The sequence below is a fragment of the Capronia coronata genome, assembly GCF_000585585.1.
Source record: "Capronia coronata CBS 617.96 chromosome Unknown acBCG-supercont1.4, whole genome shotgun sequence".
In the NCBI taxonomy this organism is placed as follows: domain Eukaryota; kingdom Fungi; phylum Ascomycota; class Eurotiomycetes; order Chaetothyriales; family Herpotrichiellaceae; genus Capronia; species Capronia coronata.
Window position 1 is genome coordinate 2,154,169 of NW_006912896.1, and position 17,689 is coordinate 2,171,857.

The 17,689-nt window shown below is 52.9% G+C and overlaps 6 protein-coding genes across 6 annotated transcripts; 4 read left to right on the plus strand and 2 right to left on the minus strand.

The window, feature by feature from the left end:
* Nucleotides 1-948: 948 nt before the first annotated feature.
* A1O1_05327 (uncharacterized protein) lies at nt 949-1,656 on the plus strand (the record flags this gene model as incomplete). The annotated part of the gene is made up of 2 exons (XM_007726213.1): nt 949-1,310; nt 1,362-1,656. The coding sequence occupies 2 exons, from the start codon at nt 949-951 to the stop codon at nt 1,654-1,656; spliced, it is 657 nt and encodes a 218-aa protein (XP_007724403.1).
* Nucleotides 1,657-3,545: 1,889 nt separating this feature from the next.
* A1O1_05328 (uncharacterized protein) lies at nt 3,546-5,045 on the plus strand (the record flags this gene model as incomplete). Its single annotated transcript, XM_007726214.1, has 1 exon — nt 3,546-5,045. One exon carries the CDS (start codon nt 3,546-3,548, stop codon nt 5,043-5,045), a length of 1,500 nt encoding a protein of 499 aa, XP_007724404.1.
* Nucleotides 5,046-6,329: 1,284 nt separating this feature from the next.
* On the plus strand, nt 6,330-8,435 carry A1O1_05329 (uncharacterized protein; the record flags this gene model as incomplete). Its single annotated transcript, XM_007726215.1, has 2 exons — nt 6,330-7,178; nt 7,230-8,435. 2 exons carry the CDS (start codon nt 6,330-6,332, stop codon nt 8,433-8,435), a joined length of 2,055 nt encoding a protein of 684 aa, XP_007724405.1.
* A 1,727-nt stretch (nt 8,436-10,162) lies between these two features.
* Nucleotides 10,163-12,551, plus strand: A1O1_05330 (uncharacterized protein; the record flags this gene model as incomplete). The annotated part of the gene is made up of 5 exons (XM_007726216.1): nt 10,163-11,238; nt 11,349-11,473; nt 11,769-11,899; nt 11,971-12,085; nt 12,190-12,551. 5 exons carry the CDS (start codon nt 10,163-10,165, stop codon nt 12,549-12,551), a joined length of 1,809 nt encoding a protein of 602 aa, XP_007724406.1.
* Nucleotides 12,552-13,456: 905 nt separating this feature from the next.
* On the minus strand, nt 13,457-14,959 carry A1O1_05331 (uncharacterized protein; the record flags this gene model as incomplete). Its single annotated transcript, XM_007726217.1, has 1 exon — nt 13,457-14,959. One exon carries the CDS (start codon nt 14,957-14,959, stop codon nt 13,457-13,459), a length of 1,503 nt encoding a protein of 500 aa, XP_007724407.1.
* Nucleotides 14,960-15,561: 602 nt separating this feature from the next.
* A1O1_05332 (uncharacterized protein) lies at nt 15,562-16,689 on the minus strand (the record flags this gene model as incomplete). Its single annotated transcript, XM_007726218.1, has 3 exons — nt 15,562-15,879; nt 15,943-15,998; nt 16,059-16,689. 3 exons carry the CDS (start codon nt 16,687-16,689, stop codon nt 15,562-15,564), a joined length of 1,005 nt encoding a protein of 334 aa, XP_007724408.1.
* Between the last annotated feature and the right edge of the window lie 1,000 nt (nt 16,690-17,689).

A 17,689-nucleotide genomic window follows, 5' to 3' on the forward strand; every position in this document is an offset into this window, starting at 1 on the left:
CCCCTATTTTCTCTCTGCCAGTTTGGGCACCATTCATTATCCCCTTTGGTTTTCTTCTCTCCTTTGTCAAAGAGAAACGTTCGTCGATACGGGGGACGCTGATAGAAGTTCGAGTGATCGTTTTGCTCGCTTTGGAATATGGGGAGAGTCTGACTGAAGGCTTCCCGGTCACATCGTTCCAAAAGCCGTCGGCAGGTCTTTCTTAAGCCTGTGCCCATAATACCCATATTCAAGCGATACGAAGTGAATTTGTCTCAGTTGCTTCAGTTTGTCGAGAGGATACGTACCTGGCTAGCAAGATTTGGTACGTACATAAAGCAAGCTAGACGCGGATCAGAGTTAGTGACTGGGTTTCTTGCAGCCCTTACTTCCATATTTTGGACATTCAATAAGGCCAACCATGCAGAAATGTTGTTCGTGAATTGATTACTTAGGTATCTTAGCTAGCACGGCCCCATTTGGGTACATCGGTCAGCTAGAAGAGGACACCATAGCACTCTGGAAGGCAATACACGACTCAGCTTGACTATTTCTCATCGAGCAGGAATATGTAACCGACAAACATGATTTCACAAGTCTCGCTTTCCTCTGAAGGAGTGAGGTTGTATTTGTTAGACTTTATAGTGATGTCGAAATGTTCAATTAGCGTCGATTGAAGCAGAGATCTTGACATAATGCCTAATTCGGTTAGCATGCAAACTCGTAGGACGGCGACTGTTTCTGACAGATTGGGTTTCGTTGTTTGGCTCGTCTCGGGAATGTTTACTCCACGCCTTCGATCGTGCATGCGAATCGTATTCAGATAGAATTGCAGTACAAACCCACCATTATCAACTATTACCAGTGATTTTGTGCTTCGGACCGATGGGAAGGCTTCCACCTCGATCTGGCGTCCTGCACGTCTAAATCTCAAACTGAGCAACAAGAGAAGCCTCGACACAAACAACCATGGCTGCCCGCGGGTCTGCTTCACCATCACCCGCGCCAGAGGCACCTGTAGCAGCCGCACCGGGGCCTCGCGCTGCAGCCCTTCAGAAGGTCTTCGCAGGTGCTCTGTCGTCGTCGATCAGAGCCAACTCATACGCCAACTTCAGCTCATGCTTCCCGACCCCTGCCAAATACTGTCCGACGGCGCTGGAAGGAGTGTGGAAGCAGTTGAATGCGCGACTGGAAGAGGAATGCACGCGCGACTTCGAGAAAATACTTGAAGAGAGACATGTCATTGAAGGCTTGAACCAGTGGGACAGCATGATAGAGGAGGCACGGAGAAGAAAGAATCGCGCCGTGGACGGTGAAATGCCGGCTCGACCGTAAGTGAGCTTTGTCTCCAGGTGTTGGCTTTGCGAGCTGACCTGTAGTAGACTCCATACACTTTCGGCACAGGAGTTATACATCGCCAATGTCACCCCCTATCTACAGCAAGCCACAGACGAGCTGGCCTCGAAACTACAGGCCGCGCAGGAGGACAATTCAACCATCATGGCCACCATCCGTGAGCAACGAGTCGAGCTGGAACAACTATTGAATGGCTTAGAAATGGTGGTGGAAGATATCGAAGGGAGCGTTCAAGCAATGCAATCGGGTGAAGACGGTGGATTAACCGAATTGAGGACTGACGTGTGGCAAATGGAACAAGAGCTGGCCGCAACGAGATAAACTCGCGTGCAGATTGCGCAGACGATGATGATCTGTGATTCTAATGTTAGCGATGGCGTTGGTGGAGTCTGTGTTGCCTTCAACTGTTGTATAGGTCTGGAAAGTCCGTACAGGCACCAACGGCATGTCTCAGCGATTTTGGGCAGTGACATACAGACACGGCGACGGTTGCAGACATACGTCCTTTCTTGTGCAAATGATGGGTGTTACAATGTGCCGGCGCCTGGTAGTGATAGGCTGCTAAAGAGTCAGCAGGGTATCCGAACATTGATGTGGCGCCGTTTGACAGCCTGAGCCAAGAGTGTATAAACCCTTGGAAGGCTTTTCCGGATTTTGCCAGCTGAATACAAGCACGTTTTCTTTGATCCGACTGCGACAGGAGCAGACTCTGGCCGAAGCGTAGGAAACGAAATTCGGATACTCGCCGAGCCTTGCTGGATGATGTACTGGGGGATTCTGGTGATCAGGCAGGCAAGGCTGACCACTCACAGCGCATGCACGTGCCAAGGCCCGAGCTAATCTCCGCGTCGAATTCGCGTTGCAAGGCTTCAGCTTCCTTGCTACCACGGCGTCTCCGTCTTCCATCCAATACTCCATGAAGCTTACGTAAAGCGATGATGGGAAAAATCAGAAAGAGACCCTCTCTCGGCTGAGACTGTCTCTGACAGTTGCTAGTTCTGTGCTACCAGAATGGCCGGAGGCATGTCCTGCGGTGAAGCCGGGGCGAGCTGCGGCTCTCGCCCAACCAAAGGTCAGTCTGATCATGTTCTGTTCGCCACAATGCTGTATGGTCTACAGAGTATGGTCAGCAGCGGGCGACACTTCACCATCAGGATCTACGAGTGGGCTAGGGTTCTTTGCGACTAGCTCAACGTGGTTATTTATTTATGTGCGGATGGAAATTGAGGCTCCAAGAGGGGCGACAAATCTCAGCGATTGAACCCCATTTGCAGGACATGCAATTAAGGTTTGATATTGAGATTGCACGGTCGCCCTCCGCCATCAACAAACAGCCACACCTATCCAACTTCTCCCATCTTCTCATCGCTGCCATCCATCCGCGCCAGTGTAACGCCATCTTGGCCAACCCGTCCCACTGGTTTTGTCGCTTGCGGGACCGATGGTTTTGCGCTCGCTTGTCAGCTTTGATACTTCCGAAGTCTGCTTTCCCCCGGCTTCGATGGACCCTCGACCCTGGGCTTTTCGCGAACATGACACGCCAACATATCACCCGGTCCATGCTAGGTGATTCGAAGAGTCTTGCGCAACACTGTTACAGACGCGTGCCACCGGTTCGTGAGGTGTCATGTTCTGTCTCAATTGTACGTATGTCAAGAAGTGCCTCTTCCTCTGCTACAAGAATTCCGACTCCTCCTGCCACTGACATCTCCACGCTCTATTTTCATTCTATTCCACCCTCTTGCATACATCTGCATATATAATTTCGGTATCTCCACAAACTCTGACAACTGTCTCCGCCTTGATTGGCTTGATCGAGGAGAGTCTCGGCCTCTGCCCCTCCTTGGCTTTGTCTTCCATCTCTTCTTCCTTTTTGTGGCTCAAGCCTCATCGTGACTTTTCCGTGAAGAACAAGGCATAACCCGGCACGGCTGGTGGTCAAGGATTTGAACAGCGCGTCCCAAATTAACAATTCCATCCGCTCGTCAAGTGGCTTGCCCATATCAAGACACGTCCTTCACCTATGCCGTCGACTTCGTCTTCCTTGAACCGCATACTACTCACCTATCTCAGGACCGGCGGTTCACCCGGCAATTCTGTATAGAAGGGTGCGTGTCACTTGACGGGGCCTCTCCTCGACGCCGCCTTTCACATCTAGATGGACAGTCAATCATCCTTGTTCAGCACGCACCAACCCGTCATACACACCGATGGAGAGACGTGTCAGAATCTGGACATTTGGACTTCTTGCTGGTGTCTTCAGCACGGCTACCAGTATCCTGAACCTCATCATCGCCTTCAACATCATCAACATCACTGTGCTACTGGCTTTACGGATCCTACTCTTCGTCGCCTTTGGAATTAGCTTACTGAATCTCACCAACCTTGCCTACTTCTCCATATTCTACGTCAAGGAGCTCAACAGTCACTCACTTGGCTTGAAGTCCAAGACATGGGGCCTTTTCACCGGAGGTACATTTGCCGCTACAGTGAGCATCGCCGTCCCCGGCGTAGCACTGATTTGGATGGTTCTAAGACGCCACGATCTTCCTCAGCGGATCTTGCATACCGATCCTCTCACGTTGATCGGGGTTAGCCTTGGGACATGGGCTGTCTCCGCCATTGCGCAGGCTGTACTCTATTGTCTACTCTGGTTCTGGACCAAGAGCGTGCTCAGAACGCGACGGGCCAGCAGAATGGACCTGGACTTCGGGATCAGGATACCATCGGCGTCGATGGCCAAGAGGCCCAGCACTCGACGCAATGCGTCTTTCGGCTCGCAAGATCCTACGGTGAACTCACCTCCGACAACACCCCTATCAAGAGCCCTGTCTACTCCACGGAGGTCTTCCTCCACAAAGATTGGCCAAAAGTCATCGAGGAGCAAGCTCATTCGGCATTCTAATCGGTCATCATATGACGACAGTCCTTTTCCGGTGGGAGAGGCCATCACGACTGACAGTGCATTTGATAACTGGGACACGTCTTCCGTCCATTACGAGATGCGGGCTGTCATACACTCTTCACCCCCGGTTACACGATCAGGTCTAGAGACGATCCCAGGCAGCAGGCCAGAGTCTCCAGCCAATGCTTTAGATGGGCCATTCCTCCCAGAAGCAAATGTCTCCAGCTCGCCACAGGCACCAACCTCGGACTCGGCGACGATGGTGGGATGGAGCTCATCTCCACGACAACTCAAATCGTCGCCGCCCTCAAGTCCCCCCAACTTCTCGCGACCTACATCTTTATCATACAATAAAACGCCTCCTAGGCCTGAACGGTTCGATCCTTCCATGCACGAGTTGGTCCATCCACTGTTCCGGCCGACTAGCCCTGGACCCCCTCCTATTCCATTGGGCGCGACGGCTGTGACTGTGTCACCATTGGCAGACCATCTGAACAGTCCACAAACGCTCAGTCGATTGCGGAGTGGGTCAGTTCCGCCACAAGGACGTTGGAGAGCAATGCTCAGTATAAACCGATCTGAGACTCAAAGCGCGGACGACCCGATACCGGACAGTCCAACGCTGGGCAGTCCAGGCCCATCTATTGTCGATGATGATGAGCTACCCCCCATCCTCCCGGGGTTTGTACTCTCGGCTGGGTCGCGCACTAGCCTCATGGTCTACGGGAAACGCAAAGGTCTTGGGCGGAATCAATCAAGCCCTCAAGCGTCAAATTGGGATCCTTTCGATGGTCATATGATCTGATCGTCCTATTGTTCTGCAATAGCGGCTTCAGATACCGCTTGAATTTGGATATGGTGTTATGTCTAAGTAATGAAGGGCTTTGTTTTAGCAAGGAGTTGGCGGTTATTTGTGACAGGGTATATTGATGTATTGTATTGCAGAGTGATACGGGCTCACTGTTGCCCTTGTACCAAGGATTCATATAATCTATATAACTACTCTGAATGACCGAGGGCGTGCTGTACCTTAGCTTTGTTGTTCAATCGTTGTTAGTATCAGCTTCAGGTGCATGGACAGAACTGCCATTTCCAATCGGATGCTCCGCAGTTTTGCCAGGCGACTGGCGTCGGGACACTGCGGCTCGAGCCGTAATGCTGCTAGCTGTAACGGGCTAAGTCAACCTTGCACCACTGTCCGAACCTGAAAGCAGCAGGGGTGCCAGCCCTGAATAGTACTGAGCGTCTATCACTAATCCTCGTTTAGTGCGCCGCATCAGCGCTTTAGTGGGTTGGTCGCTTACAGCGGCGCGACACAGAAAATGCTTCAACTTCCATTCTCTTACTTCAGCTTCACCATTACTATGACTATTGAATGAGACAGTCGCCATTCGCAACACAACGCGCGCGTCCTTTATTCACTACCATTGGCAGTCCCGTACACCATCATGGAACTCTGCCGCACCCTTCAGCCCCCGGGCTTGAACAGGATCAATGGCCCCGACACTTCCTATTGTCTAGCAGCTGGTACAAATACCTCGTCTGTCGAATGCTTCCATCTCTTCCCTTGTACCCCAACCATCCGCCCTCAAACCTGGATCTCCAGCAAAGCTTCTCCCTTGTGGTTGCAGTATCTCTCACAGCTCCTTTCTCATTCCACCACTCAATCATCCTTGTCGGGGCCGTCGTTGTCCTCGGCATGTGCCCGTTTCCATATCCACCGATCCTTGCGTTCAGGGACGACCATCAAGAAAAGTTCTTGTATCTCAACCTCAAAATCCATCTACCACAGGTCGAGGATCCAGCGAGTGCCGGGTGCATCAGCAAAAATTCTCTCATCAAAGTACCAGGCACAGCGACCGCTTCATAAGAGGAAGCATTTCAGGTAAGTTGGCACCCAAAGTTCCCCTCCTCCTATTCTGCTTCATTCCCAGCTTGCCAGCCCCAATCGTTACAACACCTGCTCTGCTATTCCTACTTGATTTATCAACCTCCATCATCAAAGCAATGATGACCCACATTCTACAAGCATTTCTTATCTCCCATTATTCATACAGTCGGACGCCCGCTAAACTTCATTTCCAGCATCATGGCAGTCAAGTCGATGGTTCAGCCGGCTACCGCCTTCCACATGACAACTCAGAGCTGTGCTACGCGGAAGCAGGCGCCAGAGGCGAGCTCGTCTTCGGACAGTTTGCCCCTGTCGTCGAGCCCCTCCTCGTCAGCAACGGCGGCCAGTTCTCAGACGAAGGGCAAGAAGAGGAAGGCCGCGGAGATGCGGTCGGATAGTCCTGATGAGGTCATAGAGGCCAAAAGACAACGGCCAGATCCAGAAGAAAGGGCGTCTGGCCAGGGCGAGCAGCCCACCGACCTTGACTACAACAAAGAACAGCAGTACTGGCCACAGTACAATCCGAAGAAGCCGGTGTACTATACCAGCGCCGGGACCAGGTACCGGCCGGGGTCCGCCGGCGGTGGCTCGGAGACACGGTCGCCCAAGAAGTCCACCCGGGGAGGTGGCCGTGGCCGTGGGGGTGGTCACGCGAACAGCGGTGGCCGGAAGGGCAGACAGAAGGGCAAAGGGGCCCGGGGCGGAGAAAGCCCAGAACCACCAAACCGGCGGCGTCCCTTGACGCAGGATGACCGGGTGGAGATCTCCATGCTCAAGGCAAGGCAGCAAGAACTCAAGCGGTTCTTTAAGGTTGTCGGGGCCCAACAGATCGACATCCTTGACCAGCTGGCGTCCGGGGATCTGTCCAAGATCGCGCGGAAGCCTAAAGCCCACAAGCATGTCCCAGAGCATGACATGGCTACGGAAACTCTGGAACAGCTCATGGAAAGCGCTCAAGACACAATCACGGCGAGATACCGGGTGCAGGTGGAGCACGAGGTACGGCGGATGATGCAAGAGAAGGAGGTGATCGAACGGCAGTTCAAGGTATGATAAAGCCCCGGCATTGTATCAGATACCCTTTCTAACATGAAACAGACACACGTTGCCGAAGCCCGCAAAGAGCACCTCGCTGGTGCCGAAGGAGACATCATCCTCTTCGAGCGAGCCTATCGTGCAGCACATGATGACACCCATACCGAATCCGGTTCTGATATGGACTATTTCCCTCACTACCACGAATTACCTGAAGCAGACAGGCAGCCACGAGGTTATGTCTCCAGCAAAATCATGGATGAAAAGCCATTCAAGCAACAGCTGGCCTCTTTCGACGAGCAGGCACGGCAGGAAGTACTGAATGAAGATGTTATCAGGCCTCTCCTGAAACAGATGGAACGACGCAACAATGAGTGGCGGGAAGAGCTCATTCGCAAGAAGTCACAGAACCTCGACGCGCTCTCAGCAGAAGCCATCAAGGAGCTGGAGAACATCAAGGGCTACCTTGTGCCGAGACCCTTCAAGATGGGTGACAGCGGATCTTATGCGTTGTCAGCCCTGGCCGACGTTTCCGAGTGGATTGCACAACAGCAACCGGAGCGACAGTACATATACATGCCACTGGCGCCTGGCGATAGCTTTCCTCGTGAAGCATTGGACTTCTCTCCTCTTCCCGGACAGGCGCCTCAAGTGGGACGTCCAACATCATCGAACCAGAACCATTTCCAATATCCAGCCAACAACAGACTGTTCTCGACACTGCCGCCGCCTCCGGCTCCTATACCCGCCACCGGACCTGGTGACCGAACTCTACCTCGGATTGTAACAAGTGCACCTGGTGATCCTACTCTCCCTAGAATTCTGCCCAACGGACCGGGCGAGACAAACATGACTCTGCCTCGCATAGTGTCAAGTGGACCTGGTCAGCCCATTGCTCCGGCACCACCAAAACAGCCTGCTCCTCGCGCATCCGGTCCGTCCCTGTTTCGATACAGCACACGGATGAGCGCACAGCCGCAACAACCTTCTCCGACAATGACGAATGGACCACAACAATTCATCTTCCAACCACCACAACAGCCCTACCAACACCAGCCTGCTCCGGGGCCTCTCTCGACGCCGCAATATGGTCCGACCGGTGCAGGAGCTCCGATTGGACAGCAGACCAAGATCCCGATAACTTTCGTCAATCAGACGATCGCGAGTCGGAATGCAGCAGCTGCATCGGCCGCGTCTGCGGGAAACGGAAACGGAAACGCCAATGCCAACGGTAAGGGCGGACAGAGGATATTGTTGCCCAAAGTCTGAACTAGGACGAGCGTGAATGAAAGCGGCATAGCATATGGCTCGATGTGCAAAGCACAGTGAAACATATTGTTGATAGGGCAGGAGATGGCCATGAACCAGCGGCATAAAAGAGATGCAATGCCTTCCCTAGGGGGACCATACCGAGGTTCGCGAGGCAGCCGAGACCCGAAATGGTACAAGGATGAGACACGACGACAACGAACACAGATGAGGACTCTAGGTACTGATAGACTTGATGAAGCTCAAGCAGAGTCAGAGATAGCAGTGGCTACATTACGCAAGGCTGAGAGCTTTACGGCACTATGGCCCAAGGATACTGGCTAGTCACAGCGATGAGATACCTACTATCAAGGTATTCAGATTAGCCTGATCAGATCATGATGAGCTTGAACCCATGAACTCATGCCTTTCAAACATAATACAGTGCCATACTTGTAGATGTTCTAATAGATGCTGAAGTGAAATGGATTTTCCAATCATATAGTAGACGACTAGTTGTCCAAGCTCGAGGAGGAGATGAGGTCGAAAAGTAGTATTGAATCAAACACACAATCACATTGGAGCAAGCCACCGACATCATAAAGGCATCTTATCTGAGAGCATTCTATCTATCTATCTATGTATCCATCCATCCATCTATTTATCCACCGTCTGGGTCATCCAGATCCTATCTCAGTGTTTACAAAAGGGAGAGGACTATCCAGCATCTCTCTCTCTCCCTCCCCCCCCCTCTCTCTACGCGAACACAAGGTATTCCGGCCCCCAGCTCTCCAACGTGTCGACATCCAAGGACAGGACAGGACATGACATGACAAGGACTGGACTAGACCAACCACCAGACTTGTCACTTTTGTGTCTCGCATTCTTTCAGGCTCCTTAGGCATTAGGCCCTGCCCACGCGACCCGCCCCGGCGCCCCCAGATTTTCGCGACATCCATGTTCGCTTCTTGTCAGTGGTGCCCGCGGCTCATACCCTGTCTGTGGCTCGGGAGTCATGCAAGATGAAGTCACCTCTTGCCCATGCCAAAGCGAAATGGCATGCAGAGTTCGAGTTGCTGCTATCCGTCCCCTAATCTCATACACCCTCCAGCGAGGCCAGCTACCCATCTCTCTCTTACTATCTTGAAGCTGCCAGGTCACTGGTCGGCCTTCCCATGGTCATCTGGACGTTATACGCCGATCACCCAATTGGCATTGCAGACTGGGACGTTGTCAAGGGGAGGCAGGCCAGGCAGGCAGACAGGTAGGCCTTTTATTCAGTTCTGACATGACATGGAAGAAAAAGGAGGGGAGGGGAGTTTTGTTCAAGATCATTTGTGCCGTGTCGCAAGTATCCCTATAGCCTCAGGTTTGTTCTTTTTACTTTTTCATCCTCATTGCTTCTTTTGTTGGGAAGCTCTGCACTCTGGCGGCGGGGTCTCTGCCGTCGTTGCTCATCTTCTGTGCCACCCTATGCTGCGGCCTTGCTGTTGTATCTCGTCTAGGGTTACTGTTGCTCCATTCGCCGTTGTCGTGGCTGTGGATCGAGTGATATTCGAGTACTGATATACTTATTGGAGGACGACCCCTTCGACCGGATACTAGTCTTACGTCCAGGAGCTTCTCAAGAGTGAAGATATCAGTCCCACAGAACAGACTTCAAGAGATACAGTACCATTTCCAGACCAGATACACACTTTCCTATCCAGAACCGTCGTTGGCAAGCTCCCTCACCCACAAGCACCATCATGTCGATATCCGACCGATCATCCATCACCAACGGCGGCGCCACACGCGAGATCGAGAATGAGAATGAGAATGAGAAATCAGTCAATGAGGCTACCGCCGGGAGAGGAAAACATCTCGGCGTCACCGGCCCCGAATTAGAAGCCTACAATATGGACGCAGGGCGATCCAAACAAAGCGACGGCAAAGTCGAACTGACCGAAGACGACGCGTACGACAAACTAGGCTACGCATTCCCCGACTGGAAGAAATGGATGATCCTGGTCGTGATCCTCCTGATCCAGACCTCCATGAACCTCAATGCCAGCATCTACGCCAACGGGGTCGACGGCATGGCGTCGAAATACAGCATCAGCAAACAAAAGGCCCGCGTCGGCCAGATGGTGTTCTTGGTCTGCTACGCCTTCGGCTGTGAGCTGTGGGCGCCGTGGTCCGAGGAAATCGGGCGCTGGCCGACCCAGCAGCTGTCCCTGTTTCTCGTGAATATCTGGCAACTCCCGGCCGCGCTGGCGCCCAATTTCGCCACCATTGTCGTCGCCAGGGGTCTCGCCGGCCTCTCCACCGCCGGCGGGTCCGTCACTCTCGGTGTCATCGCCGACCTGTACCAGCCAGAAGACTCCGGGTTCCAATACGCCGTCGCCTTCGTGGTGCTGTCGTCCGTCGGCGGTGCTCCTGTGGGCGCCGTGATCGGCGGCTTTGTCGGCCAGTATCTGTCTCTGCCCTGGATCTTTTGGATGCAGCTGTGCATCGGCGCTGCTGTGCAACTCATCCATTTCTTCCTGGTGCCTGAGACCCGCGCCACCATTCTGTTGGATCGCGAAGCCAAGCGCCGTCGCAAGAAAGGCGAAGCTCACATCTACGGGCCGGACGAGCTGAAGAAGCCGCGCTTCCCGATGCACGAGTTCGTGCGCATCTGGGCCCGGCCGTTCCAGATGTTTGCTACGGAACCTATCGTTCTGGCGTTGTCGCTGCTTAGTGGGTTTAGTGATGCGCTTCTGTTTACCTTTCTCGAGGCCTTCACTCCTGTTTTCAAACAGTGGGGGTTCCAGCCGTATCAGGTCGGATTGGCTTTCTTGTCGTAAGTCTGAGAACCTTGAATGAAAGTTGAGCTGCGCGGGAGAGGACGGTTGGGACTGGATTGAATCAGCGAAGAGATTGTCGACTGACAGTGACAACTTTCTGATTTAGGTCCCTCATCGGCTATCTCCTTGCATATTTCACTTACCTGCCCGTCATTCGACACCATAACAAGATCCGAGCCAATGACCCGGACAAGCTGTCGCCCGAGTCGAGGCTGTGGTGGCTACTGTTCCGTAAGTCGTCTACACCACAGCCATTCCACGTCTTCATTCTTCGTTGTGTTCATACTGTCCCATTCGGATGGTCTTCAATTTACAGGCAGATACTCTATGCTACGTTGTAGGACAAGAATGATAGAAGGATACTGTATCTGAGATGATGCATATCCTTGTGTCCTCGAGGCGCTCGAGTACCAGCCTCTCTCCAGTCCCCTGTGGCAGCACCTAGCATCCACTGAGTTACTGACCCTTGCTTACTCTGGCTCCTGGCTCAGTACAATGCTGACCTTTCTGTCTGTGTATTATACAGTGGCTCCTCTTGAGACAATCGGTCTCTTCGGATTTTCATGGACAAGTCTCGGTCCGGACTACGGCATCCCATGGATCGCGCCACTGATATTCACCGTTCTCATTGCGATGGCGAATTACGGAATCTATAAGGTGTGTTCACTGTCCAGCCTTAAAGGCCTCCTATCCTCTTCCTGCTTTCGTCTGTCTTATCCGTAAAACAGAGTTCCATCGACTACATGATCGCCGCCTACGGGCCTTACGCGGCATCAGCCACGGGGGGCAATGACCTGGCTCGAGATTTTCTTGCAGGCATTGCCGCGTTGTATAGTACGCCATGTAAGTACGGCTTCTTTTTTTCTTTTTCTTACACTTGTTGAAGTTCTATTCCGTTGTCGTTGTTTCCAACTCGTTCAGTTCGTTGAAAATGTGCTGTTCTATAGTCTACGAAAACATCGGCTCGACATATAAACTCGAACTACCCTCCACCATCCTCGCCTGTCTGTCCGTCGTCGTCATCGTCCCAATCTACATCTTCTACTGGAAAGGCCAGTGGTTCCGCGACCGCAGCCAGTTCGCGCAGCAGCTGAACCTGGGTCGGAAGGACGCGGTGCAGAGACGGCGAAGCACGGTGTTGGGCATAAAAGGGAGAAATGAATTATCGGGTGGTGGAGAGATTCATGATGAGAAAAAGACAGGAAACCCTGGAGATAGAGAGCGGCGGAATCTGGGGAGTACTGCGGATAGTACTGCTGCTACTGGAGACGGCGGAGAAGGAGGAGTGAGACATGTTGAGAGGGTTTGATGGGGTGTGTCTACGTATCCCTTTATCGCTTACCCTTTTTGTTCTGTTGTCTTTGTTCTTTCTTTTTCTTTGTCTTTGGAAGGTGCAGTGGGTTCGAAGATAAGTGGGACAAGGGGGTTCGTCGTCTGGTGTCTCTGTATCTATCTACCTAGGTATAGTATACTTACTATCCTACCATATATTACCAAATCCTGGTGTATTGCAATGCATTGGCATTGTACTGTACTCTACTTGTTGATCTTTTCATACTATACCTACCCAAGGTATATTGTGGTCTTGCAAAGGTATGTATAACTTCCTGGGAGTGGTCTTGTCCAGATGCAGACTGTAAGAATCAAACTGAAGTACCTAAGGTACCTATGTGTCAGTCTCGTTTGGGGTGTTTGGAAACGGCTTCTGTTCAGAGTTCTTAAGTAGCTAGTACTACCTACCTACCTATCTAGCTATGGTGGAGGATATAAGCAAGACCTTAGGGAAAAGTCGGGATACTCAAGATTCAACACTAGGAACATCCATTCGCCCATGCTGTGCTGTGGAAAGATAGAGGCAAGTTGCTATCTGTACTTTATAATGTATATCATAGATTTCTGCTTCTCAACTACTGGTTCCATGAGGTTATAGACGACAACCCTATGTTATCTTCTCTTGACGAAATTGTTCTTCAAATTGTGTTTGATCAGCCACCAGCTCTGGGATCTATCTGTTGTATTTGATACCTGGCAGTCTCCGCCACCACTCATGGGGATACTATAGTCCACAGTGGAGACCCCGTCAACTTGATAGTCAGGATTGGGGAAGACAACAGGATAGCCCTTCAGGTCGATCCTGTGGTTGGCACCCACAAACTCACAACCAGAAGTTTGATTGGAGACACGGTCAATCAGAGTCGTCTATGACGGTCGTCTTCACGTGTTCCGTTGACTGCGGATGTAGTCCACTACTCCAGGCAAGATCTCTTCGGCAGGTAGGCTGGCACGGACGAGGTCTCTTCGGAGAGAGTTCCAGCCGTCGTTGCTGCCGTTCTGGCCTGTGTGTTGCCCTGCACCTGCTTTTGCATCTGCAGCCGACAATGCAGTCAAATCCGAGCTCGTGGAATGAGAATGACCCGCATGAGACGCCACCTCTCCAAAGAAAGTCTCTTCATTCCGCACCCCGCCCATATTCAAGATCCCAATGCCCATACCTCGTTCATGCGCGTGCTTAACCAACCGCCAGGCCGAGTACGTCGCCAACGAGGACCCCACGACAAGGATCTTGCTGGCTGCGTCAACGGCGGCTTCAGCTGCAGCCTTGACAGCCGCCGGGATGGATTCACCGAACATGATAACATTCGGCTTGAGGATGCCGACACCTCCACCTCCACCTCCACCTCCACCTCCACCTCCACCGTTACTAGCCGACGATTTGACGGGCGGAACCCAAGCACCATCGGCATCGACATCGACAAGGCCCTTGGACCCATCGCTCAGGATGGGCGGCCTCTTCAAGCAATGCGGACAAGCGGGATATCTGAACATGGTATACGGCGCGCCAGGAACATCGGCATCACCGTCGGGGTTTGTTCTGAACCCCTTCCGTCGACGTTCCGCTGGATCCTCGGTATCAAGGGCTCCCGATTGCAGAAGTTCGTGCAAGAAATCAGTCCAGGCGGGATTCAACGCCGCCAGCTTCGCCTGGAACGCCTCTCGATCCATCAACCGCCGACAGCTCAAACATATCAGGCTCCTCAGGAAGCCGTGCAGTTCGATGGTCGGCAGTGTGGGATGGGCCATGTGGTGGAAAGAATCGACGTTCTGCGTGATCACGCTGTCCACCACGCCCAAACGGCCAAGGTCGCGGATCGCATAGTGTGTGGCATTGGGTGCGGCACGGTGCAGTCCTCGCCAGCCTAGAAATGACCGCGCCCAGTATCGTTTGCGGGCTTCGTGGCTGGCCACGAACTCGTGGAAGTAGATGGGTCGGAAGCTCTTGTTTTGCGTGTATGTCCCTTTTTCGCCGCGGTAGTCGGCCAGGCCGGATGCCACGCTGATTCCGGCGCCCGTCAAAAGCACGGTTTTGCCGGTGGATGCACTTCGGGCGACCACCGAAGACTCGGCTTTGTTCGTATGGACATCTCCTGCAGCGCCAGACCCGGCGGGTGTCGATGCTATATTTGTATCTGCAACAGACGCGCTGATCCTTGTAGGTATATCCCTCCCAGATGCATCTTTGATATTGCCATTGCTATTAGAGTGGCCGGCACCGTTGGTATGCGGTGGCGTATTCCCTGCGGCAGGAGCAGAGACGTGAGAGGTCAAGAAATGCGCGAGCGCAGTGATGGCTCCTTGTCTGCTCGCGGCGGACGGTGGGACGATCAATGGAGGCGGGAGGGGCCCTGTATAGGGGATACGCATAAGCGGTTTGGACATACGCGGCGCATGGTTCGAAACGAAACAAACGAGAAGTAAGAAGGCAGCTTATAGGAGTGGTTTGGAGTAAGCTGGGTTGTATCTGTCATAATTCATTGACGGGCGGGCCAGAATGTCGCTGTCATACAATAAATCGCGGACATCAGTGGTCCGCGAGGCAACCAATCACAGTTCTCCAAGATTCTTGGTTGCAGCCTTGCGTGTCTGGTGTGGTCGCAAGGCTGAGAACCAACCACCTTAAAAGGGGATTTCGAATGACTCTCTTTTGTAAGATATAGTGGACATTGGGATCCCGCCGACGAGACGTGATTAATGTCAGCTATGCAGCTCGTAGGTCCCTTTCCAGTATATATGCTCTGAGATATAACGTCACTGAGTCAAAGCCAAATACACCCTGAACATCAAACTTGCCGTATCCCCGTCACCACATGCTGGCGGAGGGTAGGCGAAGCGCATATCGAGCAATTTGGCCAGAGATTACGGTCAAGTCATCGAGCTTGCAGACGGCGTAGGGACAGGGCTAAGCCTTGCTCTCATCCGGATAAAAACAAAAAGAGAAATGCTGGCCGTTCATATCCCTTCATTTCATTCCCACATTAGACTCACAACACCAATGCACCCAAGCCCACGGCAACCATGAGAGCTCTTGCATCTGGCAAGGGCCCTGTGCCACTGCCACTGGTCGACCCAGTCGACCCAGTCGACCCAGTCGCTGCCGAAGCGGTCGTCCTGGTCGAACCAGTAGTGACCAGGAATCCGCGGGTGGAAGTGGCACTTTCAGTGTCGATACTATCACCAGATGTAGGCAGTGCGGTGGCGTAAGAAGACGTTGACATCAGGGTACCACCGAGGCCGCTGCTGCTGCTCGAACCGGAACCGGACCCGGACCCGGACCCGGAGCACGAGGAGGAGGTGGAGCCCTAGTAGTCATGTCAGCCGAAGGCTCGAAGCATACACGACACCTGATATTGGGGAATCCTTACAGCAGGACAGCATTTGCCAACGATGCTTGAACAAGTATCGCCACCTTCGCAATGGTCTAACAACACAGTCAGCTCCTGGTGATCTAGTACAGAATGATAGCCGAGTATGCACTCACATCCATCTTGACAGCAAACGTCTCCTTCGTCAGGGTTGTAGCAAGCATCTGTACCGCAAGGGATGCTTCCAGCACCAAATTGAGACTCGCATGCTGATGTCGACGAGGTACCGCCACTTCCTGTGCTTCCTCCTGTTCCTGAAGAGCCGCTGTCACTGTCATCATCTGGACAGGTATCGAACTGAGGGTCACTTGGGTCGTAGCAGTGCACGCCATCGGGGCATTCGAGGTAGGATGACCCAAAACAGGATGCGCAAGTTGCGCCGGTTTGGGAGCAAACGTCGTCCGTCCCAGTAGAAGACGACGTGGAAGTGGCTGCTGCTGCCGATGCGCTGGCAGTTCCGCTCGATCCACTGGAAAAACCCGGGCAAGAGTCAAGGCCGTAGGAGACGTCTCCTGGTAGATAGCAGTATAGACTACTTTCGGGGCATAGAGTGTAGCCGGTGCCGAAGCATTCTTCGCAGCTTCCCGAGCAACGCTTGTCCAGGGATCGTGACATGAGCTTGCTGGTGGTCGTGGACACTTTCGAGAGACCGGGGATCAAGGTCTTGTGAACAGCATCCACGGGCTCCTGCGCAGAAGCAAGGAGGATGAGAGACGACATGCCCAAGGCAGCCTTGACAAACAACATGCCGACTTCTTTTAATTGGAAAAGAATGTGAGAGAGATGAGTGTAAAGAGTGTCACAAATGCAAGACCGGTTCAAATGTTGTGGGTCGGTAGATGAGACAGAGAAAGAGAAGAGAAGTGAGTAGAGCACAGTGCAGAGGAGGACTCCCAAATATATACTCAGAAGGGATGCAGTCAGCCTTACCATTTGTGCAGAAGACCAGAGTACGGATATGTTCCACTGTTCTGGAGCCAGTTTAGGGACGCCCTTCTCCCAGTCATGCCCATAGATCCCGAGGACAAGCAGACGGCGGGTCACAATCATGGGTCGGCGCAGCCTTGTAGCGACTGATGGGCCTGTTGCAGCAGATTCTTTCTTTAGACCATGAGGTGGCTGTTTCTGGAGCGAAAAGGCCTCTCATTGGTGGTAAAGAAGTTGAAAGGGTACCTGCATGAAGAAAAGAGACCACATCCGAAGAGGCCTTCTGGATTGAGACTGCCTCTCGTGTAGGGCAGAATACACGAGAAAGCGAACATGGGTCCAGGAAAAGGCCGACGAGCTGAAAGGGTAAAATTGGACCGCCGATCCTCGCTTGTTTTTTTGCTCGCAGGGCGTAGAAGCTCGCGTCGCAAACGACGGGCCCGCAAAGGAGGGTTGGAGGGGAAAAGGCGGAGGATGAAAGGCAGAAAGGCAGCAAATAAAGGGCGGGGCTGTTGGCCGCCTCCTCATGAGTGACTGAGCCCGATCGAGTATCCAGCTTCAGCTTCGGCTTCGGCTTCAAGTGACCGGCGCCGGAATTCAGGGGCAGTGTCTTGGGATATGCTTGGCACGGTGGGGGCGGAATCAAGCCACCAACAATGCATCAGGCTGAATCCCACATAGTAAGTCGTAGTGGCCTCCCCTGCCCTCCCCTCCCCTCCCCTCCCCTCCCCTCCCTCTGACAGCGGGTATATGTCACACAGAGATGAGACCCCGAAGAGATTGTGTCTGGATTCAGAAGACTCTGTGCTTCAGTCTTGCA